The sequence below is a fragment of the Diadema antillarum genome, unplaced genomic scaffold (genome assembly GCF_040938485.1).
Source record: "Diadema antillarum isolate AM-2024a unplaced genomic scaffold, OU_Dant_1.0 scf00000037, whole genome shotgun sequence".
NCBI classification, from domain to species: Eukaryota; Metazoa; Echinodermata; class Echinoidea; order Diadematoida; family Diadematidae; genus Diadema; species Diadema antillarum.
In genome coordinates, this window is record NW_027270926.1 from 974,636 (window position 1) to 1,001,788 (window position 27,153).

The 27,153-nt window shown below is 37.0% G+C and overlaps 1 protein-coding gene across 1 annotated transcript in view; it reads left to right on the forward strand.

Annotated features, from left to right (window-relative positions):
• LOC139709043 (uncharacterized) overlaps positions 1–27,153 on the forward strand; it is a 54,096-nt gene that overhangs the window by 11,434 nt on the left and 15,509 nt on the right. Inside the window, exons 2-12 of the mRNA XM_071621012.1 lie at positions 651–764; positions 3,728–3,947; positions 10,679–10,809; positions 11,784–11,890; positions 12,270–12,330; positions 15,122–15,283; positions 20,230–20,338; positions 21,495–21,545; positions 22,724–22,774; positions 24,474–24,515; positions 26,593–26,643. Coding sequence (XP_071477113.1) covers positions 679–764; positions 3,728–3,947; positions 10,679–10,809; positions 11,784–11,890; positions 12,270–12,330; positions 15,122–15,283; positions 20,230–20,338; positions 21,495–21,545; positions 22,724–22,774; positions 24,474–24,515; positions 26,593–26,643 — 1,071 coding nt within the window. The 5' untranslated portion in view covers positions 651–678. The remainder of the gene's footprint in view (positions 1–650; positions 765–3,727; positions 3,948–10,678; positions 10,810–11,783; positions 11,891–12,269; positions 12,331–15,121; positions 15,284–20,229; positions 20,339–21,494; positions 21,546–22,723; positions 22,775–24,473; positions 24,516–26,592; positions 26,644–27,153) is intronic.

Here is a 27,153-nt window from a genome sequence, read left to right on the forward strand (position 1 = left end):
ATGCGCACAAATTTCAAATCCATCAACGGATAAGATGTTTGTGTGTGCATGCGCTGGCCGTAGTATTCAGTGTATGTAGCTCTGCCAAGGTCCTCTCGACCGAGTCACATTCAGTCATCAATTCGAACAGAAAGGGACTATTGGCAGAACCAAACGTTGTCCGAAACCTGTTTTCAATACTTCAACTTAATTGGTAAGTCTTCAAATTGAAGAAATTGTTGGATTTTCAGTTGACATATACCCGCGATACTAAATCTGTCAGGATCCTGAATGCTACAATGCGAAGCCCCATTACGCTATGCGTATGGGGCTGCTGTTCGCAGTTACAATTTTGTAGCTATGAGGCTGCACGCTGCTGGTTGCAGTCAGTGGTTTCGTACAATACTACCTCGCCGCCGTACGGCGGCGGCTCTGGTACGAAACCACTATTGCATGATTACTAAGACATGAGAGCACTTTGGGGCGAGTAAGTCTCACAGACAACGTACTTTAACCTGAAACACAAACTAAGACAAGGAAATTCAGGGAAACTTTTGAGGTACCAAAACTTTTTATTATCTTTAAATGTCTCTATCCCTTCATTTGAAAACAGGTTTGTTTGTATTGCAGGTTTGATAGCTAATGATCATTTATTCTCTCTTCTTCTGCAGGTAAACTTTGCTCTATTCAGCAGCCATCATGGCTGATAGCATGGATGGAGATCCCATGGGGGAGGATTATGAGGGAATGGGCACCAGCCCAAGTAAACTTGGAGAGAGCAACAGGTACCTTGTACAATTGTATCCCAAAGTTGTGTGATCGGTCAGGAAATGTGGTTTTGTATTGCCTACTTTAATTTTATCTTTGATGACTTTGTTTTCGATCACACCATAGCATCCATCAGCCTCATTCATTGTATGATTACAGTTGTAGTTACTATGAAAGGGTTGAACAGACTGTCTTTCTATACATGACCCCGACTCTGACACAGCGCTACAAACATTTGACTGTGCATTTGGAGATATTTTTGTATTTGAGAGCTACAAGATATAAGCACATTTGCCGAAGGGGCTGATTAAAGGGCTGTCAAAGGACTGCGAGTGGGGGTCTGCAATCAAGCCCAAGGGAGTTTTAGGGGGCAACACCCCTCTTACTTCTCAATTTACTTTAAGTATAGTGGAACATAAACATATATCATTACCATTGGCTTGTTCTGTATCGGCATAGTTTTGATGTGTTTTCAAACAAAAATATCTCTTGAAAATGAAGTTCTTCTAATAATAAAGTTTACAGTAGACACAGTAAGAAAATAAAATTTTGTGGAGAGAGTTCAAAGGATCTAAGAGTTTTAACCATTTTAAGGGTCAGGATTGCATGTTACATGCTTTCTGTTGTGGGCTGTGTCCTGGGAGCATTTCATCAAGTGTTTTGTCAGTGATTTTCATCAACAAATTTACTCTCAGCCAATCAGATGAAAGGATTTCAGTAGCTTAAAACAGTTGTCAGTGACTGACAGGGTTTATGAAATGCTGTCCTGGTCAAGTAACCGTGCTCCTGTTTCTGGCATCATTTTTCTTTTTACCATATATAAAACATATTTTTTACCAAAATGTTTCATATGTAGAAAGATGAGCTATCTTACTGTTTTGAATTTCTTTTGTTTATTTCCATAAAGGATGTATTAAAAAAACCAGCATGTAACATTTCTACTGTGTCAACTTGAACAGTATTTGGCATCACAGCAGACCTGTACAATACAAACTTGTTTCTTATAATGTTGAGTCATGATCGAGTTGAGATCACCATTACACTCATTCTGTCTCAGGTGGTTATATTCAGTTCAGAGATCAAACTTGAGATTAGGTGGTAAGTGGTTAAACATATTTTTGCAACATTTCAATTCTGCCCCTGCAAAATTGAAACAAGTGGTTTTACCAACAATGTTTAAAATTGCCTGAAAACATACTATTGTATTTTTTTTACAAACTTTCTTATCAGTTTTCAAAACAAATATTTTGTTTTAAAATTTGGAGATCATGAGATGATTTATTCCTCCAAACACAGTGTCAAAGCAATGTATCTCATATGTAGTAAACACAGGGGAAGGGGAAGGGTTATAAACCTGATTATGGGACAGCATGTGTGTTCATTTGCTGAAATCCAATGTCTTTGTAATATTTTCAGTCGTCCTATAGCACTTTAATTTTCAGTGAACAGTAGGCCTATACAGGGCGTATCAAAAAAAACGTTACACTTTTGAAAAAAATTGTCTAAATTACATTTCAAAATATTTGGAAGATCTTTTCATATTTATGGATGCCCAATAGTCTCATCTATCAAGTGCAATCAACAAAACAAATTTTTGTTCACGCTTGGCTGAACACTGACGCTCTTTGACCAGAGTGTGAAAAATGACTTGCGCCAAATTGAAAGAAGATGGAAAATTCAGCCAGCAGTCCAAATAAGTGCTCCCATTCAAACAAATTGCTCTTTTGCTTAAAGCTTTGATTATGTTTTGATAGTCTGAGATTTTTTTGTCAGCTTTATCGTAATTCTAATGATTTCATTTCTAAATTAATTGGTGAGAATTAGAGTTTGTAATTACTTGAAGATCTTTAAAGCACAGTTTTCACAATACACGGACACATTAATTGATTGATTCAATGAATGATTGATTGCCTGCTTGCTTGCTTGATTTATTGATTGATTGATTAATTGAATGAATGAATGAATGATTGATTGATTGATTGATTGATTGATTGATTGATTGATTGATTGATTGATTGATTGATTGGATTGATTGGATTGATTGTATTGATTGAATGATCTGAGGATGCATTAATTTTGTACTTTTCTTGACTGAGTAACTGGCATGTGGGTTCGATATGTCTGTGCATGATTTGTGATACCTGTGCTTAAAAGATCTTAAAGTTGTTAATCAACCTTCCATAACACAATGGAATCATTTAAAACGTTACAAAAAATCGTCAGAAAATTCCTAAACTATCATAACATAATCAAAACTGTGAGCAAAAGAGCATTTTGTTTGAATGAGAACACTTATTTGGACTGCTGGCTGAATTTTCCATCTTCTTTCAATTTGGCGCAAGTCATTTTTCACACTCTGGACAAAGAGCGTCAGTGTTCAGCCAAACGTGAACAAACAATTGTTTTATTGATTGCACTTAATAGATGAGACTATTGGGCATCCATAAATATGAAAAAATTTTCCAAATATTTTGAAATGTAATTTAGACAATTTTTTCAAAAGTGTAACGTTTTATTTGATACGCCCTGTATATTGGTGCTGTAGGATAAACAGCTAGCATATGGATATTCAGAAAAGCCTTTTCCCAAGAGGTGAATTCTCTGGTAGTGTGTTTGCACACAAAAAAGGCTGACCTGACTCACAGGACACTGTTGCTGTGCTTTCAATTTACAGGACTATAAAAAAAAAAAGAAAAAGATGATTCTAGGTTACAAGGCCAGGAGGTGTATGTCTAAGGAGTCTTCAGCGAAAACACGGAGGTTTAGCCTCCATATGTAATAGACCACCCTGTCAGTTTTTAACATTGACTGTCTAATCAAGAAATCTGTGTAAAAATATTCAAGGGACAGAGGGAAGAAATGAATTACAATGTATGTTTCGCAAACGTATGAAAGTCACTGAATGTTTACGGAGATGGTGGACTTTCCCATTTGGCCCCTGCATGGTAAACTTTTTTTTTTTTCTCTCTGACAATGACAGCTCTCCTCAAGGTGTGATCCTATCTCGCCTCTCAACCTCATCCCGTCGTCGTCACATGACTGACTCAACTTCCAGTTCCAGCGCCAGCTCAAAGATAACTGATGAGGACCTTCTCAACACGCTCTTTCAGTCCTGTGACACAGAGAATGTAGGCCGAGTGCCCGCTTCGCAACTCATAGAGTGTATCCAGATGATTGTTCTGCCTTCGGACATTGAAGCGGTAAGAATGATCTCTTTAGATAATTGTGTACAGTGCGTTACTTCATTTTTAATATGTCAGCTCCACTGGCTACTTGCCAAGGAAAGAATATCCTTCAAGCTTCTCCTACTGGTATACAAAGTAGTCAGCAAAAGAACTTCAGAGTATGTTAGGGAGTGTCTCAGTTTCATCTAGGCATGCTTGTCTTTCATCGTCAGTCACCTTCACTCATCCACACAACAACAAACTACATGTAGCTGGTCAAGCAGCTTTCTCCTCTTTTGCACTCAGGCTGTGGAGTAGGCTCTCTCCTCCTAAATTATAGCCCACACTGGATCACTTCAAGCAAAATTTTGAAGATCTACTTATTCTGAAATTTCCATGCACTTGACTCATACTGTCAATGCCTGGTATTGTGTGATGTATTTCATCTGCTATGCTGACCAGGGATGACATCGTAGAGCATTGTATCCAGTAGAAAAGGCGATATAAAAATATTAACTATTACTGATATCATTGAGGTAGATCCTACGATATACACCAGTTCTTTCTGTCATATTGTTGTGTGACTTTAAAGGTGATAGCTTTATTGCACAGGCTCTTCATAACTCTTACCAAATTGTGTGTAAAGCTATCAAATCTTACAATGTACACGTACCTTATACTTTGCACAGAGCAATGATTTCATTGAAGGCCTTTATGATGTTCATCTCTTACTCATTACATGTACACATATCTATTTTTAGAGGTGACAGGCTCAAACTATCATGTAGTCATTAGTTAAATTGGATCCCTGAGCCATTCAGTGATATGTTCTCTCATAGTCAAAACCAAAAATAGTGAATAAAAAGTCAGTCAAAATACATGGTCACTTGACATTATCTATTCATGGGTCGTCATCACATCTTTTGTCAGGCTATCCTGTAAACACACAAACATATAGATGGTATATCAATTCTTCACATCATCAGCTCCCACTCTCTGGAATTTATTACCCCTTTCAATTAGAAAGGGCTAATGATTCTTTCATAAGGCACTGAAAATTTACCTGTTCAAGTATTGATGATTGTATGCTATGTCATGATTAATTGGATATGTAATGTCAAGCGCATAGAGAAATCATGATAATTATCATGCGCTTTATAGATATTAATTATTGTTATCATTATTATTTCTCAAATCTTGGTTCTCGCAAAATTCTGTTCTTACAGTATACAGTGTTGGGAGACATCTTCAACCACGCAAAAGTTCATGACATTTGCAAGGAAGATTATATGCGATCTTTGATATTTCATAGTATTCAATTATTCCAAACAGGAAACCAGTTGTGCCCAGAAAGGAGGGAGGCTCTTGAGTACTCAAATAAGAAGATGATTTAGGTCTGGAAAATTGGGGAATACATAGATTTTGATGCATTCTGAAAACACTATTAACTCATTGAGGACGAGTCCCGAGTATACTCGGGCAGGTGTCTATGGGAAATGCGTGTTGTAGCAAAATCAGTCTGTCCTCAACGGTTAAAATAACTTTTTCTTTCTTGCCTATCTGTTTTGTTTTCAATGTAGGATAAAGCTGAAAAAAGTGAATTTTAAACAAGTGCAGTCACTATAATGTAACAAAGACCATAGTTTCTAGGTTTTCAAAGGGTGTTATAAGATATGTCATTCATGATTACTGGTAGTTTTTGCAAATGAGTTGTACACTGTACATTATAGACTCTTTCTGAAATCTATATCCTTATATTGAAATACATATATTCAAACTTATTTCATCTAAGCTTCATGATTCTTGTAAATCTGCACCAATTCAAGTTTTTTTTTCAGTTTCATTCAAAATCCTAATCATAGCTCATATGTCCTTGGTTTTGGCTTTTTTTTTTTGGACAAGAGGAAAAAAACAGAAAGAGACGCAGTCAGATTGTGCAAGAGTTTGTAAAACAAACACCTGTAAAAGTGTATATTTTTGTGTGAGTAATTTTCGTGGTTGGCTGGGTAATATGAATTTCGCATGTCTTGAATTTCGAAAGTGGAATCTAGACATCAATTACTAGAACATAGGACAAGTAAAAAAAATTGTGTGCTTTTATTTTTGCTCTAGTTTCCAGTCGCACAAAATGCCCCAAAATTGCCACCTTGCAAAAATTTGCACTTTTACATTATCTCTTTTAGCTTTACAATACTTATATCAAGATAGTGAAAATGAACTCTATTTTTGACATGGTATAATAACGTGCCAACTATTAACTCAACACTTGCACCTATCCTATGAAAGCATTCTGTCCTTTAGGTTACACATCATTTCACATAATTAACTGCTGTTACCCTAGCTGTCACGTTTGCAATATTTGGGTGGTGTGGCATAAAATTCATACACTCACAAAGTGAGCATCTATTGTATGAACATATTTGTGCCTGGCAAGGCCAGCCGACATTAATTTGATTCTGGTATTCTCGTAGCCCAGTTCTGGATTAATATCCGGTGCCTGTGAATTTGCAAGATTGCCTCGTTAGATTAGACGGAGAATTCTGGGACATGCTGAAATGCATGTATTGGATTAGGTTTTGAAAATATGTTGTTTGTGTGAGAGATAAGTACAGTTTCACAAATTGTGAGGTCATTGAATGTCAAACATGTGCTGTTTTGCAATGCAGGTGTAATAAAGCTGGCTATGTATATGTGTTTTGAGTACTCTGTGTGGTAGGAGGGATCAATTAGAATGAACGAATGGACATTTTAATGAATGCTTGCTGAACCTACTATATGTATTTATTTCACATATTCTTTTTCATTATGGCATCATGGCTGTTGGATGATGTCATTGATGTAAATCAGTTTGTGAGAGAAAAAAATGGGTTGTAATGAAAATAATTTGGCAAGCATATTTCAAAGATTGTTTAAATCTCCTTGTGAAACTCCACAAGATGGGAAATTTGTCATAGATTTCTCAGTATTGCCAGTGCGCAGAAAATTTCTGCGCACGCTGAAGAGCTCTGTCACAAATGCACTACGGAGTTCCTCGGTGCCCTTGTTTGCTTCCGGTTGTCTCACGCGAGTCGCAGTTCCCATATGATTTAATGGAGTTATTTGTCTGCTTTTGCGTTGTTACCCCTTTTTTTCTTGGCTATAATTCAGCTTAAAAGAATTGAAAGTTTCTAAGTTTTACTGATTTGCAGTCACTAGAATCATGGTTCACTACTGCAAAGCTTCAATGTGCTGTTCAAATGATGGAAAGTGAAGAAATCTTCAACAAGAAACACCTCTGGATAAAGACAGAGCGTGATCTGAGTGCATGTGCAGCCAAAACCGGGGCAAGTTTGTCCCGTGAGCTGTCCCAATAATGCATCTGAAGCGCTGCTCTGCACACGGCACCTAGGTATTGGTGATACCAAGAATTGTCAGACACAATTTGCCTTTTTACTACTAGTTTATGCCATGCCAATTTACTAGTTTTAAATTCTTGTGTGACTTGCCCTGAATAACACATTTTAAGCTGAGCCTTTTGCAGTATGTACAACATATGTAAATCTTCAAACAATAATGCTGATACCTGTGAAATCTAGAAGCTTTCTGCTTTATCAATCATTTCCATGAAAATGTAATGCTCTGAAAATATTTTTTGTTGTTTGTTGTTGTTGTTGGTGGTGGTTTTTTTTTCCATTTGTCCAATCGTACATAAAGTGTACAACTTGACCATATTCAGGCCCAGGGGGGTATATCTACATACATTGTTGCATTGCTGCAAGCTTGTGTATTCATACCTATTTGAAAGATAATTGAGTCAATTCATGCCCATATCACATTTCATGCATTATCTTGCCTGGCCTATGAGATGCAGTCTCTCTCAAGAAGATGAAAATGAATAGCAAAACAGAAATGCAATGCACAGCATTTTCAACACCCTTTACTGTTGTGAACATTGCATGTCCCTGTTGTACATTGTACATTGCAAACCTTCTGTGACCCACTCCTCCTAGTCTATTGTTATGATTATTAAACATCAGGGCTGTGTGTTGTCATTATTGATTGCCATCATTATTGATTGTTATTGAGGGGGTGATATGAAAATTGTACCGAAGTGGTGTACATAGGCAGTAATTGCATTATGCAGAAATTGCTTTTTAACTGCCATGATAAATTGTTGTGCCTACAAACACATGGCAGTATTTGAAGTAACAAAAAATCAGCTATTGTACAATGTATTTCAATTGCCAGAAATATGATCTTTCTCAAATCAAGTGCATGAGGCATGAGTATGGTAGTTAATATCAGTATAGATAGTTTGAGATGTTTTGTCAAATATCATTATCAGTGAAGATATATTTTTGTCTTAATGTTTATGGAAAAGAGCATATCGATAAGGTGTAAAAATTGTATGACCATCATGCAAAGTGCCAGATTAGTGAATGTTGTACACTTGGTACATAAACTATATACCTCACTGTATAGCAGTGAATACAAAAAGCTTTTCTGTGTGTCTGTTGAAGTAGAGATCTTTGCTGCAAAACAATATTTTCTATTTTTAGTGTCTGATGCAGAGCAAGTGATTTCTATTCAATGCTCTTTTTTTCATAATGAGAAACACAGTAATAGCAATATACTTTTGTAGGTAAAATCCACAGTAAATTAGCAGTCTTGAGTTTTGCTTTGCAAATTGATATTCCTCTACCTACATTGTATTTACATTGAAAGCAGATTACCATCACAACCTGTATTGGCAGTTTGTTTCAATCACTGTGTGGATGCAAATTTAAGGCAGATTACACATACTGTAGACTAGTAATTTTGGCAAGGATGAATTACCCATTTACATTGAAAGCAGATTACCATCACAACCTGTATTGGCAGTTTGTTTCAATCACTGTGTGGATGCAAATTTAAGGCAGATTACACATACTGTAGACTAGTAATTTTGGCAAGGATGTGTAGTATGGTGAACTTGATAGAGTAATTACTCGGCTTGGATAAACTGTACTAAATGTAAGTGGTGATTCATCTATCAAAATTAGTTGCCTGTATTGCTGTGAGCCAAAAATTCTATGGTTGATATGATAGAGATTGTCGGAAAGCATTTGGTGATTGCCTTGATACAAAAAACAGGTAGAGTGTGTTGACGTTGTTTGCCATGAAATTCACTGTGGGTGGATTATATCTCAACTGAGCTTATACAAGCATGTAGGTCCATGCTCTAACACATGTACGATGTAGATCATGCACAGCAAGTCACCACTCGACTCACCTGCTAGCTGCTGGCAGCTTACCGCGAGCAGAAAACGGCGGAAAGTTTCTTCTGTTGCCGCTACTTTTACTGCCGAAATACTGGATTTGCCATCACACATTATTCGGCGAGACACACATTGTGTATTGGAATATTATATGGACATTCTTCTATATAAACGTTGGTGTTGCATCGCCATTGAGTAAGTGTTCGACAGTATTTGTGATTAGTTGAATCGTGACATCGCTAGACAGTCGTTAGTTTTAGGCTTGCGTATGCGTGATTTCATGGGTTTGTTAGAGGGAAAAATATGGGAAAAAAGGTGGCTTCGAAATTTTTGCTTGTTTACTATTCCTAAACGCTTGCTCGACTTTGATTTTCACTTGCCCCGGGCAATTGGGCAAGCGCTTATTTCGCACCCTGCATGATATATGTCAGGGGGGGAAATAAAAGAGGGGAGGGGGAAGTCCCCGCAAAGAATTTCCCAGAGATTCGATTATGATGTCACAATAGGATAGAAGTACAGAGTTGCGGGTGCGCGCGCTCTGCAGTACTCGCGCGCTATCGGTAAGGTACAGTACGGTAAAAGTTATTCCAACGGTAAGCCCTCTCTTTTCCTGAGTATTTTCGCGGTAGTCATGTCAGCTTTGCAACGGTTTTCTAACGGTAATGCTTGAATGAAAGCAGATCGGTAAGATAATATTTTACCAGCAAGGAATGGTTTTCCCGGTAGAGCATTAAAGTTACTTCATAGCAGTAGTGTACCCACTGCATGTGTAGTATTTAAAGAGTATGAAGGAAAACTGTGTTATTGTTAAAATGTTGCATACAGGGGCATGCAGCATTTGGACAAAAAAAAACAAAAACAAAACAAGTGAAGTAGGATCAACTTGAAATCTAAAGATTCCTCTACTTTCCTGACATATTTGTGGGAGTCCTTGATAGACCATTCATCATTGTGTTCACAGTTACGGTATTTTGTGTGAAAACATGCAGTATTAAAAGCAATTGGAAGCCTATGTATTTGGGATCAACAGTGAGCTTTAAAATATAAAGAAGTTTCCTCTCGTTTTACACTGTGAAAACTGCAATACTGTACTTAAGTAGGCAATTTTCTCTGAGATATTATAATAAATGCATACATTGTAGCTCACAAACTCCCATAAAGCGAAGAGTTCATTGACGATGACAAGAAATGATACCACACACTTCAGTTGTACGCTGTACTTGCATAACTATTATGGGCTTGATTTCATTATGATACGTGATATTGTATAATGATGTCTATTTCATGCAGAAACAGCTGGACATATACTATCACATGGGATTTATATGAGCCCAGCAAAGTTATCTGGGATTTAGATGACATTTTCCCTCCTTGCCCTTGTACTTTATGAAGCAGTTTTTTTACAAAGTTTACACAATACTCTTCCTCTATAATCAGTTCAGCTATGTCTCATTTTGCAGTTATATTTGGAAGTTATTGGTAATTTATTTCTGATGTAGTATTGGCGGTCTTCCTTTTGGTGATTTGCAGGAACAACATCTAGAGAACTTGGCGCAAACCCTGGACCCCACTGGGCTCAACATGTCTGTGGATCTGCAGACTTATCATGACAGAATATCTATGTGGGTTGCATCGCTCAAAAACCAGAACTCTGGCTTGAGGTATGAACTGGTGAATACCAGATCCTCTCCCCCTCCCCCCTCCTGTTGTTGTTGATGTTTAAATTTGTGTTTTAGATACAGCTTCATGCCTGATATTTCCCAGATATATGATCATTAATGGAACACCACAATTTTCAACTTTCTAGGATAAGAATGTGTGGGTCTTTGTGTATCATTTGAAAGAGAGTTTAATTTACGTTTTCCCAATTATACTTACAAAGAATGACAGATACATCAAAATGCTAGTCACTAGCCCATGTGATTTTAAAGTGTGGATTGATTCAAGTATTTCAAAGGTCTGTCAACAAAATGTCTTCATTCAAAACATGACAGAAACCATTGCAACTTCAGGAATGTTTGTAGTTTTATATTTCAAGAAATTTGGACATTGCCTGGTCATTGAGATATCATGCTTTTGATTTCTTGCACAAAAATTGAATTTGTGACTAGCCAAATTAAATAACTTTAATTAATAACTACTTTATATGACAAATATAAAATGATATTTGTCCAATTTTCAGTTCTTAACTTCTTGAGTTGGATGTCTGCAGCTTTTCGAGGGTACTAAATTTTATGTTAGGTTTTATGACTTTACCAACCAATAGCTTTCATATTTCTTGTTTTTCTTCCTTAGGATCAACCATGACATGAGTAAAGTACATTTTAAAGGAAGTCAATAGCATGCAAAAGAACCTTCTCAATAAGAAAGGATTATGGCAATGTTTGTATATATTTTCAAATGGGTGTAATGTTGTATTGCTAATTGCATGCACAGGTGTTCATACTACCGTACCTTATCAAATGAAAGGAAACATGTGTTATAAGCGAAAAAATAACAGCCAATGATCATTTCGATTCTTCAAATGCACAGTTTCCTGAATTTGTGCAAATACGAGGATTAGATTTCTCTTCTAAAAGTAATGAGACAATCAAAATTGAACTTTGAATGTGAGTCTGTCTTCTTTCTCAAATAGTGAAGGAGATGACAACCTGAATACCATACAAGAAGAGGACGCTGCCCCTGCACATGGGAGCCCAGTTTGGAAGAGTCGTCGGAAAATTGACACCAGTCTTGCCACAGGTACAATACCTGCATTTAGAAATTGATGTGTTTACATATGATAAATTTTATGTTTTCATCACCCTTTTCTTGTTGAAATTGTGTTCTGTCTTTCATTGATTTCTTTAATGTGATATCTGCATGTTTCTTGCATATGACAGGATACATTTGAGAGGGTTTGAGATATATTTGCATGTTTGAGTGTGCATGTGTGTGTGTGTGTGTGTGTGTGAGAGTTTTAACCTGTGTTCATAGTGCATGCCAAGGAGATGCAAACAGTATCATAAATGATATGAAATATACTTGAATTGAATTCCTCCATGGAAGACCTGACCTACTGTGTATGGTGCCAACAGAAAGTTGAACAATAATAGAAAGAATACAATATGTTCTAATCCAGATACGTCACTCAATGTGTCAGCCTTTAGCTATGGGAGCCTGGAGGCGTACGGAGGAGACACGTGAGTATCATACAAAATATCATCATGCATATCTCGCCATGTTGTTACTTGTGCCTCAAGTTCACTTCACTAAGAAGTTACCTGTGTCTGATATGAGTGTGTTAGTTTGCTGAATATTCTGTTTTGCCCAGTGCATTAGATAATACAAGCCTTTGATCTTGTTCTTATTCATCTCATAAAAAATTGTTCATAGTAAGTGTATTCAGCTTGTGAATCGCTTTATATCACTTTGAGCCACATTCCAGATGAAGTCTTTCTATCTTGTGGATGCACACATAAACTGATTACCAGTAGGCAAGTTGTGCTGTGGGGTAACTGGTTCACGTGACAACAGCAAATTAACTCACGTTATATATGACTAGTAAATGTGAAAAAAACACCTACAATTAACAGAGCAGATATACCCTTCCAATACACCTATACTTTGTACTATGTACCTTGAACTAAAAAGTGTAAAACGCAAGTGTAGAATTACATACCTAGCAAAGAATTATTGCACAGTTTTATTTTTGCAGCAGCTTCATGTTGTGCAAAGTGCAAGAAAATTTCCACTTACCAAAAATTCCCACTTTTCAGTATTTCTACCTTAAACAGGAAAGCCGCTCTCACATGTATTTCATTTTCATTACTTTTAATCTTTGAAGTGGGAGAGGGATTTTTATCATTGACCACCATGTTAAATGATGCCAAATATCAGTAAGGTCTGGAGATAAACACACACAAAAAAAAAGAGGATTTTGAAATTTTTTCAGACGCTTACACATTTTCTTGCAACAGAAAATAATTGTACCTTTATTTTTCTAGATAAACAACTTTTAACTGGACACTTTCACCTTTAGCTTAAAAAAGAGAACTGGTTGTGTATGTTCCAAATGAAGGTCCACTGTTAGTACATGATATTGTTGTAGTATTATCCTTGAAATGAGCTAGCCTTCTGGTGACGTGTGAAGATAAAGGTCATGCATAAAATTTGACTGTATTGAAAACGGCCAGATTGAAATTTTGCAGCTCTTATCGATGATAAAAAAGTTACATAAATAGAACTCAAGTCATGCACACAAGTACATATCGTCCACAAGAAGTGTATGACACCAGCAACAGCATCGTGCACTCTTGTGTAACTACATTGTACAAGCTCAAAGGAATGTGCCTTTTGATTATTGAATCATACTTGGTTGAGGATGCTTTATGGAGTTGCCATGGCAATATTGACCTACCGTATCTTGAGGGAGATTTAATTTGCTTTGTCACATTGCAGAAGCAGAAGATAGAGTTGATTTTGACATGCACATGTACTGTGCAAGTGTGAGGTTTCTTTTTCTGTTCTTTTTTCATTTGTAATCCTGTTAGCCCCTTTGCTGATATCAATACATGTGTAAACCTCACAACGGTATACTCCAAAGCTTTGATGGATGAAAAAAAAACAGAAAAAAATAAAGGAAAATTGTGAAATGTTTACCTTTGACAGATATTTGGCAAGGAAATGAGCATCCCCTGTGATTTGAGTGGAAATTATTGACGCAACAAAGGATTTTTATGAGTATTTGTGCTAAAATTTCAAGACAATAAAAGGTACACTAAAGAAATGAATAAAGAATGCTATACAGCATAATATACTATGTTGAAGTGATATTCCCCCGCCCCCCTCCCACCACCAGCACCACCACAAAATGACAATTTAAGCAAATGAAAATAGAGAAAAGGGGATTCAAGGGAGTTTCTCTCATCATTCTGGTACAATCTGTTCACATACGGTGTATATGTGCTTTAGATATATGTATGAATAATTTCCCACATTAGTATTTTGATTTGTAGATGGAAATACATTCTGCATCAAATTATAGTCTTCAATGTGTTTTTCCCATTGCAGCTAAGGTCATACGTTTTTAAAATTTGAAACAAATAATGTTTCATTAAGTGTCAAGTCGAATGCTACTGACAGATGATAGGATTTGAACAGTAAAGTGCATTATACATATCTTGCAAAATTGCACTCTTGCAGTAATTTCATTTTATAATGTTCAATAGGTGCAAAAGAGCATTTGATCTGATGTAAATATTGTGCATGCTGCAGTCAATGTTGCGGTCAATATCATGGCTAAATGATAGTCCCTGTCATTGGTTATGTACAGTATGTCCAAAAAAAAAAAAAAAAATTTCAATCAATTTTTTGCATTGATAACACCCAATATAATTAAAGTGTCTAAATGCTATTTCAGGGTCTTAAAATGTAACATCTTAGCTCTATTTTGCAGAAAACCCCATTAAATTTGGTTAAGCGGTCACAGAGAAATGTGGAATGTTGTAAAGCATGTGGTGAATCTGATTCTTCAAAGTTTAGCACTTCGACACTTTTGTGTGTGAAAACAATAGACAGAACTTGGAGGGAAGAGATTCTTGACATCCTGTACATAATTCCTCTTTTCTCTTTGACCACTGAAGCAAATCGAATAGGGTTTTCTGTAAGATGTGGGCAGTGAGTTCTAGTTTCATACCTTGAATTTGTGTTTGGATTGATTTGCTATTTTTAAAGATATCGTTGCTGAGGACTCATTGTAATTTTTTTGGGGGGGACATACGGTATAACATGATACCCAAGGCTGTCATATCCTGGTAGGATATTTGCAGTTGATCTATGCTGGCATTTATGAGTGACTGATGGTTTCTGTCACACAGACTTCATTCCAAATTAAAATGATTCAGTGACTCCATGATGGGTTTTGTTGTGGCTTCTTGCCGTGGAAGCTGTCCATCAGTTACAGCAAGTTGTGCTGTTCATTGCCCGCAACAGAGACAACAAGCCCTCCTACCAAGACCGGATGGCAGAGCTGCGCCACAACAATAGGATGCTGGCGGACCACAACAAGGACCTCCAGGCCCAGCTGGAAACAACGGAAGAATCAAGGATGGACTTACTCAGGCAGTGCGAGGAGGCTGAGGAGAAGATCAAAAGGTAAGCAGTCATATCGCTGAAGATTTTCATTCCAAATTGTATTCAAAATATAAGTGATGCTGCACAGGCAGATCATTGCGCTTTTGTCACAAATGTACATACTAGTAGTTATGTACATGTATGATGTACTGTATGCATGGCTGTTTTAATGTGTATGTACACAGGTGGACCAGATTAATGGAGAACATTCTACATGGTATAGATATAGTACATACAGGCTGACCAGATCAGTGGAGAATTTTCTAGGTGGTATGCAATGTAGCTATACAGTACATGCATGTAGCAGGAAATACATTATAGCTCACTCAATTTAGATTGATTTCACCCATTCCAGAATGTTCTGGGAAGTGCTTACATGTTTGGCTGAGTGAGGCACTGTCCCTGTAGCCCAATGTGATTGGTAGTTATTCTTGGTAATGATGTTTTGTACATAGTTAGGCAGTGAGTCATCCAGGTTTCCTGGAACTTGGACTGGCTAGTAGGTTGGATAGAGTTATAGAATGTGCTAGAAGGGGTTGAATGGATAGTATATTTAAAGCCAGAGAAATTCTGCAGTAGGCAGAGTACCCAACACCTCTGCTCTGAGAGTTACGTCACTTCTGGCTCTGAAGCGACTTGTTATAGTCAGTCCTGTGTTACCTGCTGACCTGTTATGTTTGTGGAGATAAGGCCTGGGAGACATTTTGCCTGCAGAGAATGAATTTGCCTACATTGGAGAGAGACTCCATTTTTGTAACGATGGACATTGCTACGGCAAAGCTGTGACGGGCTGGATTTGTAGCTAAACATTACTGAGCGAATCATCAGTCACCACATCGACTGGACGTGGTCGTTGGATTCTGCACATTTCGCTGTGAACATTATTCCCTGGATCTTTACCCTGGATTTATACCAAGGATTATCGCAACCTGTGTTTGGATTTACGTCGAAGGAATCATTCATCGGTGCATCGCGGATCATTCATTTGTGCATCGAACATCATATTTGGACATTTCCAGGGATATTGCGTGTAATGCCTACGTAGGTAATTCCATTACTGACTTATATTTGTTTCTCGTGATCATTATTGTACTGATGTGACGCCGATTACCAGTCTGTACCCACAATATCACTGTTAATAAACCGCCTGAACATCAGTTGATTGTTTCTTTTGTGCGATCATTCTCAGAGTGATTTTGGTCGTAACACTTTCTTGTGGCAAAGGTACATGTACATGCCTATAACTGAGCTGTGAGAATGCCTTGCTATGAAAAAAAAAAATGGTCTCCCCTGCTACTGAACACTGGACGAAATTATGAAAATTCCGTAGAGGCTCTAAGGGTCTACAACTGGTCACTACAAAACTCAAATAGAGAGCAGTGAAATCAGAATAATGCATTTGTTTTGTTAATTACTGCAATGACAGAACCTGTAAAATATGATGTCATCTATTCTCCTTGAATGAACCCCTTTACTTCGATGAAGATTTGATACAAACTGCTTCTAAAAATTTGACTTTTATTGTTGTTTTCTTTTACGTCCCTTCAAGCTCTGAAAGATGTTACATTCTTTTAACGTCGCTTGTTTTGGTATTTCAGAGCCATTAGTTACTATGCTAGAGTCAAGCGATAAATTCCATACAAAGGGTTGTGGCCTCTGTTTGTTGTCTTTATATTTCATGCCAACTGCGTAATGAATATCTAAACAAGACTGATATATGACTGACTGTATTTTGTGAAATGAACAATCTGTAGCATTAAGTGGGCGATGCCTCAATTTCTATTCAATTTTACTAACATACAAGTAATTGATTATTACAACCCATTAAAGCTAATTGGTATGTTGCAAGGCCAGCAAGTCAATTAAGTATATTTCATACATGTCTCTGTACCCTAATGGCTGTAATTACCTTAACAGCATTCTTTAATACTGTATAGGTCAGAGTTTTCTGAAAAGTCTGATATTTTACTCCCACATAATGTCATTGAGATAAAATTTCATTGTTAAGTTTATAAAAGGATGTAGAATTGTAGCCTGTTTTAGGACGGCTAAATTTCTACTACATTTCAATGGCACATGATGTGTGTTGCCTTCTGCTGTTATGAATTGTATTAACAGAACCTCCGTGAAAATGCTTTTGGCTTTACATATTCTATCCTTTATATTCAATGCGTAGCAGACCAGGCAGCTGTAGAATTGAGCCACTGAAGCAATTTGTATTTAAACATTATTCCGTGACATGAATTAATGCATCCTATCAAGACAAGTTCATATCTGCTCTGGATGTGCCGTCTAACAGCTCCCTCAAACCTCCCTCCCCCCCCCCCCCCCCTCCCCCCATCCCCCCTCCCCCCCCCCCCAAAAAAAAAGGAACAACAACAACAAACAAACAAAACAATAAAAATGGATGTTACTAATCGCTCAAGAAACATGAGTTCAGAGGCATTGATATTAGCTGGTCTCCACATAATGTTTATGACCTGAATATGATACAAATCTATCCGTTAGCAGCAAAACCATGCTGAACCAAGCAGGATGGAAAGCAGCTAATTCGTGCATGTGGTCAATATTGTTCATACGCATCGATGAACTTGAAACCACAGGATGATTGAGAGAGAATTAAGTCTGGGTGACACTGCACTGCTGGAGAGTCAATAGTGCTGAGACCACATCAGACATTGTCCAGGATCATTACATACTAAGATATTTGAGGGGCACTCAAAGTACATTACTAGTGCAATATATAACAGTATGGATGCCTGTATTGGTGTATCCAATTTGAATTGATTATAAACCTAATATATACTCTACATTGTGTTTGTGATGTATAGTGCAGCTTGTATCATAATTCAGTGGAAAATAAGTTTGAGTGTAGAGAGTGTTTATCCTTCCAAAAGCTACATCAGCTGTACAGGGTCACTCTGACATTTGAAAAAAATTTCTCTCACTGGCCATCTCAGTTATATTGAATGTCTTGCTTGAAGACTGTATAATAGTTAAAGAACAATGTATCTCCACTTATTTACTGAAACCAGAAATGGACTGAGCAGTAAGACTTGTGATGAAGGGGTTTCATTCATCAAGTAAACACTGGTTTGTGGCAAAGAATTTGAAGTCATTTTGTTGTTGTTGTTATTGGAATGTAAGGTAATTTGTGTGTCTCTTATGTCAGTTGCAAAAGGTCATTAAGGTCAGATGCTAAGATTTCTTTATCCGTGGAATCAGAAATAGCAGCAATGTAAACCCTTAGGTAACTAATATGCAGTACATGACCCATGTCAGCTGGCATAGGAAAGTCAAAAGTTTGCCATTTGGATGGAAAAAGCAAAGCCACAAATTTTATTAAGCAGCTTTAGATTCAAGAAAAATTTATTAGCAGACTGTTTCCCAATACTGTATATTAAATTAAGTGAAAAACTGATCTTGTCTGTTGATAGGTTTGGTTTTGGTTTGCAATCAGCTTTATTCAAAATACACTAATAATTTTTTTTTTTTGTTCATATGTGTGTATCAGGCACATTCAGTATCCATGAGAAACAGTGTCAGTTTGACCATTGTACAATTTGTGAATTGGCTGCAAGTTTTTGATAGGGATTATATGCATCAAGTATGATTCAGTATTGATTCATCATGCTGATCAGCTTCTTGCAACCACTTCATTGTCAGTGCTACACAGGTCCCTTCCACAGTAAGTTCAGACTTCACCAAATATTGTCTATATGAGGCAAAGACTCAAAATCCTTCCTGGTCAGTGACAATGGGGCTGTGTTTGATTGTTACACGTCTTGTATGGAAATCATCCTCTTTCATTTTTATTTAGTGCCCAATGGAAAAGCTCAGTAATCTACTTGTCTCTAGTTATCAGTATATCATACAAATCAATTATGACACTGATGGCATTTTTCATTGTCAGAACAATATCAGCTTCATTATTAACTTGTTGCTGGAGTGAATATTATGTTTTTATCAACATCATGCTGTTATTGGCATAGATATGAATACAGAACAATGCAAGTATTTTCAATGCTGGAAACTGAAGTACCACCATCTGCTGCTGGTATAAAGGCTGCAAAATACTCATACCTCTCCACATACCGGTATACGAAATAACAATTTGTCCTGTATACCACTCTGGCATCAAAATGGAAAATTGGTGTGACACTTGTTACCATGGTGCTGATGAGTTTTTTACTGGCAAAATACAACCTGCAAAATTAGGTGATTGCTTTTAATGGATTATCACAGATGTGTGGGTAATCCTGGCCGGTATTCATCAGTTTAAAGCTCATGTTTGCTTGTGACAGTAGCAGTCTTCCCATTGGAGCTTGTTCAAGAAAGCACAACCCACAGCATATTAGAATTAGCAATACATTCCTCACACCACTACGTTGGGAATCACGATGCTAAATGACACGCTACCAGTCAGATACTAGAGTCAATGTTAAGTGTTTGTGCTACATGACTTGTCCATCATACCAGAGATGTGATGATGCTGTTGTTGTAAGGGAGGGAACGGAGGGGGGGGGGGGGGGGGAAGGAGATTAAAGGAAAGAATCACCATATCAATATGAGGTGATGTGAACTTCTTTGTGTGTGTGTGTGTGTGACTACAAGCTGCCCCTATGCCCATAACCAAAGTTGGTCAAATATTGGGGTATATAATTCTAGCTGCATTATGTAATGGATCAAGTGTGGATGGCAGAGAGATGTATTTTGCATGGCTGTGTGCATACATTTATGCATGCATATTTTGATTTAAGATACATATAAGCATGCAAATTCTGAAGAAAATTTGAAATCATATAGCAGATAGCTATCAATAAACTGTTACTATCAAATGTGATCAAAAGTGACAGAGAAGTTTAGTTCTGTGAAATCCTGATAAAGAAATCAACATTGAATGCTTCAGCAGTGTACAGGTGTATGTGATTGAAAATGTGCATGTTTTTTTATCTTTATTAATTTAGTCTGGGCAGCAGAAATGCCTCTTTGAGGGAAGAAATCAAAGAGCTCCACCTTGAAACGTCAGGTCTCCAAGACATGAACTCAGAATTGAAGTCAAAAGTGTTGGATCTGGTAAGGCAACATTTTTAATGGCACCAGATTTTGAAGTGTGAATACAACTCTCTTTGAGTTTTTGCCTTTCGATGATATTCTGATGTCAGCAGTATATGCCAAAACATTTTGTAACATTTGAACCGTGTATATCACAGTGTATGCTTCACTCTCCTTGTCTGTTGCTATATTTTCATTTCATGCAGATGTGTATGCTACCTGTGCTGAAATTTGTCAGATTGAAATATTAAAGATGACGTTATATGCATGTATATTATACATAAAGTATAGTGCAAATAGTTTTTTTTTTTGCGAACTGATCATTTATAAACATTTAGCCCATACATTTATAAACATTCATTCTGAACACTAATAAAGTGTTGAATAGGGTGTAATGCCATGTTACATGTTCCATCGTAAATGGACATCACACGTTTTGAAGAGAGGGAATATCCTACAATTTGTACTGTACCCATTGTGTGTTGCAAGTTTTGATGGAAAATCTGGAAGAACACATTCAAATTGGTGGTATTTTCGAGCGGTGTCTATTCAGGAAACAAATTTGTAAAAAAAAAGGAAGAGAATAACAAAAAAATAATTCAGATGTAGATCTGTCAAATCACACACTACTTGAAATGTTTTTCCCCCACAAAATTCAAGCCATTATGTCAGTGAAATCTTTGTGTGGTGGGATGGTCTATTTCTTCTGATGTAGCATTTCACTCCTCTGATGATATGAAAGTAGAGAATTTTCTTAGTTTTTTGTTTTTTGATAAACAGTATACATTACGTATGGTGTTTGGCTTGCCATTTAACATTGAGGACTGATCTCCATCAGTCAGTGTATACTAACCAGTCAATACTCAGTGCGTAACCCATTGAAGACTAGTCCTGAGTATACTTGGGCAGGCGTCTATGGGAAATGCATGCTGTAGCAAAATCAGCCCGTCCTCAACGGGTTAAACTACTGAAGACTGCTGATACACTTTCTCTTTGTTGTTTCTGTGTTCCATTCAGTATAGTCATTGCGAATGAATGACATGCAAGTGTATTACTATAGCATTTTCATGGTATTGTTTCTTAATCGTACTACAACCTGTCTTTAGTTAAATCTGTTATATCATTGGCTATAACATGTTGTGATTTGGTTTGTTCTTTTTCTTTCCGTTTTGTTTAGGAGAAGGAGAAGATGTCACTGGAAAGTACAATACACCTTCTTGAGAATGAGGTAGGCCACCATTTTTTTAAATACATATATCAAGAATGTTATCTATTATACAAAGATTTGGCAAGAACTGTTATGGCAGTTTCCTTTCATAAACAATTAAAAACTTGAGTTATGTTTCCATGAAATGCTGAATGTAGAATGTATCTTCATCAGCAATGATCATACATGCCCTCCCCCCCCCCAAAAAAAAAAAATAATAATTATAAGAGCCAAAATAAAAGAAAATGCAATAAATAAGATTACAGACACATGGAATGCTACAAAACATTTTCAATATGAAACAAACATTGACCAAAAGCTCTCCCCCCCCCCCCCCCCAGCTCTTTCAAGGTGCTATGTTATAGCTTGCAATATTCGTGGGGCTACTTGAACTACACTTTTGTATTTGCCCGGCAAGTAAAATGAATAAAAATTTTCTTATAAAAGTATTGGATTCCTTCTCTAATATCCTGAAGGCAAGATGAAAAGATACTGGTATTCTTTTAATGCCCTGTCTTAGCAGTGAAACTTGACTAATCACATTATTGTACATTGATTAATTGGCCATTAGATGATGTCTAGTGCTAAATTTACGGGGGGCATGTATGATGGTAAACATACTTGAAATGCATCACTATTTGTGAAAGGGAATGGAATTGATCGTGATGTGTACAATGCAGAATACAGAGTGAATGGGAGAAAAGAACCGAGGATCATTGAAGCATGTTTGCTGACGTATGAGACAGACGAGCCCCTGCTCTCACTATGTTCATATCTAGGGAAGATGAATGGTATCACCTTGTGCTCAGTTACCTTTTACCCCACAACTTTTTTTTTTTGGCACATGTGTGTCAGTGTGTCAGTGTGTCAGTGTGTGTGTGTGTGTGTGTGTGTGTGTGTGTGTGTGAGTGTGTGTGTGTGTTTGCATGTTTGTATGTGTGTGTACATGCATACTTGTGTATGTGCATGCCTCTGCTTCTTTGTGTACCTCCATGCAGTTGAGATACAATGTATATTGTATGTATCTCATCTGGGGTTTACAAAGCCTTTTCATCCCCAGCTCTGATGATATTTTATTCATGTTTGCGAGTTTTTATTTTCTGTGCCTCTCAGTTTTCATCAAATGTTCTCTTTTGTGAGAGAAATCATGTGATTTGTTTTGTTTTGTTTTGTTTTATTTCTCTGACCACAAATTCTAGGACAGGGACAATATTCTGCTGCATGAAAAGATTCAGTTTTTGGAAGAAGAGGTGACCAATTACTTCTGTAATTTTTCCTTGTGTGTGTACGTATGTTTGTTTGCATGTGTGAACATATGTATGTTAAACATTGGTCATTTAGAGTGTGTGATATTTCTCAATTGTTTGAAATGCATACTGTGCTGTATGGAATTGTATAGAATACTTACTGAGTATTTTGATCCCATGCTTTGCGATATATATATTCTTGTTTGCAAATTGTGTATAACAAATTTGTCACAGGTGCACTACTCTTGGACCAATGATCAAAAGTCCTTGATTCTATATGTTTCCATTTTAATACAAGGTTGCACCTGCTTTGTGTTCTTTTTGTATAGTCCCAGACCCTGCCGTGCCATTATAAGTCCATTACAGTCCTCTTGTGTGCATAAATGCAAAGCCTCCACATTGAAAGGGCTCCTTGTTTGTTCATCTCCATGGTAACCATGACTGGTTTCCTGTTAGATACCTCAGTCATACAATGAGGGAGGGGAAGTTGATATAGAAGTGCCAAATCATTACAGCATCTTATACATTTAGCAAGAAAAAAGGGGGTGGGTGTGAGGTATCATTTAGTGTGTGTGTGTGTGGGGGGGGGGGGGGGGGGGGGATGGGAAGCAATTTGCGTAGATCAGTTAGATTTGCGAAGATCAAAATCAGAATGGTTCTTTATGCATGAGCCTCTTAGTCTCTATCCCTGAAGTCCCCTGCAGTGAGGCGATTGGGACATGATCCCGAGAGCCACCTGCCTGCACATAAAGAATTTATGATCAACGGCCAAGCAAAGTAAAAGTGGCTGCTCACTGTCAGATTTGATTGAAATGAAGTCAGGATGAGGTGTGAACTTGCCTTTGCTTTTTTAGCATCAGTCGCGGAGAGTAGTACATTGTATGTAGTATTATATGCAGTCAAGCCTGTGGATCTAAGTGGATCTAATTACATCAGTGCTATCAGAGACACTTTTGTCAAAAATTATTATTCATATACCAGTTCTTATATTAGTGGAAATTTTGCCCAACCATCACTGGCATGAGCATTGATAGGAGATTTGATAACTATACCTTGTACATTCATTTGTTGGAGTACTGTAAAAGTGGAATTTTTCACGGTGTTGAAATTTTTGCGCGTTTTGTGCAACCAGAAGCTAGTGCAAAAATAAAAGCATGCAAATATTTTTCCTTGCCATATGTTCCAGTCATTTTGATTCCATGGAATTAAAAATGAGCAAAACTCTTCGGCCGACCATGAAAAATTTGTTGCTTGAAAATATCCACATTTACAGTATGTATATAATCTTTTGAGAGGGTTATAATTTTTTTTTAACGATGACTCGGTACCCAAACTGTTCTCTATATCATTTGTATACAGAAAAAAGATATTTGTATGAGCATTACTTTTCCGCGCAATATCTAATCTATATCAGGGAATAATTTTTTAACTCAAATTTGATTAGCAATTTCAGCTGATAAACAATATTTCAAATGATATCCTGTACAATTCTATGGAAGAAAACTGTTACACAAAAGTAGCAGTGGTGTAAAAATGCATAGCAAATTGCAATGCAATACTAGGAAAATTATTCCCTGTACATCATATGGTTATGTACATCTTTATTCATGTGTGTGCGTCATGATACAACAGATTTTATCAAAGTTGTAGATAGACAGAGTGTTCTAAAAACTGCATTTCTATTTTTTTAATGCACCAACAGCATTCAAGAGCACAGACTGAAATCAGAACAAGAGACACAAAGGCAAGATACCTTTAATTCACATCTACTTTATTGCTCTATTCCTATAACAAAATATGGATAAAAAAGTGCTTGCTTTCCATCCAGGTATTCATTTTATTTTGAAGAAAAAAATGTAGCAATTAACTCTATGCATATGAGTCAAAATGTGGCTGAAATTTGTACACACTTCAAAATACATTTACATATGTTTGACACATATTTGTTAGAAATGATCATGAGCACCAGGAACAATGTGCGTGGCCTTCCAAGTCTTTTGGATCTAATCAGTGTAGTAAGCTAAACACAAGGGCTACCTACAGGTTATGTGAAGTACAAGTGTATGTTGCGTGACAACTGTGTACTATACAAGTTTGAAGTTAGTAAAGTAGCAATAAAATAAGTACACCACAGCATACATATTCAGTTATAATTTGCTTTAGCATGCTGAAGTATGAATACATACACAAATTGGTTTTGGCTATAATGAATTATTTTGTCCTGCCAAGGTCCTGTGATATGAGGCCTTTTATGTATCCAGTGATGCAGTACATGAATAACAGCCCAACGTTTAGGTTGCCTAGAAACCACATTTCATGCTAGCTCATGTGTGTTGATGGTAGATGCAAGATGATGAATAATTACATTGACTGTGTTTAAAGTGTGCATGTACAGAAAAAGTGCAATCATTTATTTTTCTTCACCAAAATCTTTAGGACTGTTTACACATGTAAAAACAGCAGAACTTGAAGACTCATTCCCATTTAAGGTGAATGGATGCAACCATTAAACATGAACAGAACATTCCCACTCATCAGTAAGCAAGGCACTTGCATTGACCAAGTGATATACAATAATGTTAACTCACCCATGAACAACTTTATACTACATTGGGACTACTTTACAAGCAGAGCTACTCTTTCCGATACCCCTATACCACAGAGATTTTTCTCATCGTTTACTCATTGGAAGCAGAGTGTGTTGCTTCTGGCCGCCCACCAAAGTGTATCAGATAGCAGTCTGATGAATCCAACTTGTGTTGGTCAACTATCATGTCGGTGTCAGACATGTCCTGCGTGATCCTTAGCAGACGATCTTGCCTCATTGGATCACTCCCAACATGTCTGACACTGACCTGATAGTCGACCTACACAAGTTGGATTCATTAGATTACCATCTCATTCACTTCAGTTGGTGGCTTCATATAATATGACATATTTGGATGAGCACTTTGGCAATGGATGACAACTCAGTGGGCAGGTTAAGGATGTAAAATGATTCTTTACAGTTTGCTTTATCTCAAATTCATGCTACCTCACTTGATCTTTGTGTAAGTGTAACTCATGTACCAAATAGACATGTTTTTATATCCCCCTCTAAGTACATATGTTAGTTTGACCAATAGGATTACTTGAATTCGGAGCATGTGACCGAGAGATGTTTTTCTCCCAACATCCATGCCATGGTACTATCACATATTTGTGATATTCTTTGTTCAATTACACTTTTACATACCCGCGATTTGAATCGATAAAGGTATCACTTGCATCTATTAGCCACGCGAGTAGCTAGCAAGTCCTAGTGGCACACATTCCTGCACATCACACAATTATGGATACATCAGTATTGCTTGTTTTTGTCTTAGATCTAACTATATTAGTTAATTCATGTAGTCTCGTTCATTCGACTGCCACCACCTGAGGACCGTGGTTGTACGGTACGTCCAACCACCTGTGTTATAAACATTCAGCATGATTATGAAATAAAAATCCATACGTGATGGAATACACTTTTTATCAAATCTCAAGTTTGTAAATTAATGTGGGATACAAAGCAAATAATCATCTCCTATTTCTCGGGCAATTGATACAATTTATCATTGCCTTGGTGATCCTTGAGGTGTCTATCAGCCCTTGCCTTCTGCTCGGCTTGATAGACATCACGGTGACGTTAGATTGTACCATCGCCCTTGCAGTTGGTGATTATTTGCTTAATAACACCCTTGTGTGGTTACAGTGCAAACATGGAATGATCATCATTTCTGAAGCTAACCATCTCGTAATTATGAATTGACTTGTCAAATCTTCTTCATTCATTTCAGCTCTCTGAATCAAAAAATAGACTGCAATCCATTCAAATTCAATTCCTTGAGGTGAGAAATGTAATTCGTTACTAAAAATTGTTTTCTTTGTCATTGCATTGTGTTTGTTTTTCTTTAATTCATGCAACTTATTCCTTAGTAAAGTTTCATTTTGGTAAATCACTGGATGATAACTATGAAATACTGCCAATGATCAGGAGTGTAGTTCCTTCAACAACTGTAAGATACAGGTATCTGATAACATAAATTCAAACTAGAGTGCCCATTCTACTTCTGAGCAAGAGGGTTAGCGTTTCCTTTCAAAAGTCCTATTTCACAAGCTGTGTGAGTTTCATTCATTTCTTGTTCCTTCTTTTGGTAGCAAGGTGAAGCAAGCATATTACCTTTTTGCAGACGTGTAGTTGGAGCATATTGACCTAATAATCTAGAAAGTTTGTTCCATGGTGCTAATAATGATGCCAATCACTGAATATACAATGTACAGCTGTAATGACATAATTAACATGGGCTGTGATTGTGAGCTTCTGTAACTCTGTCTTTTCCATCCAATCAAATACATGT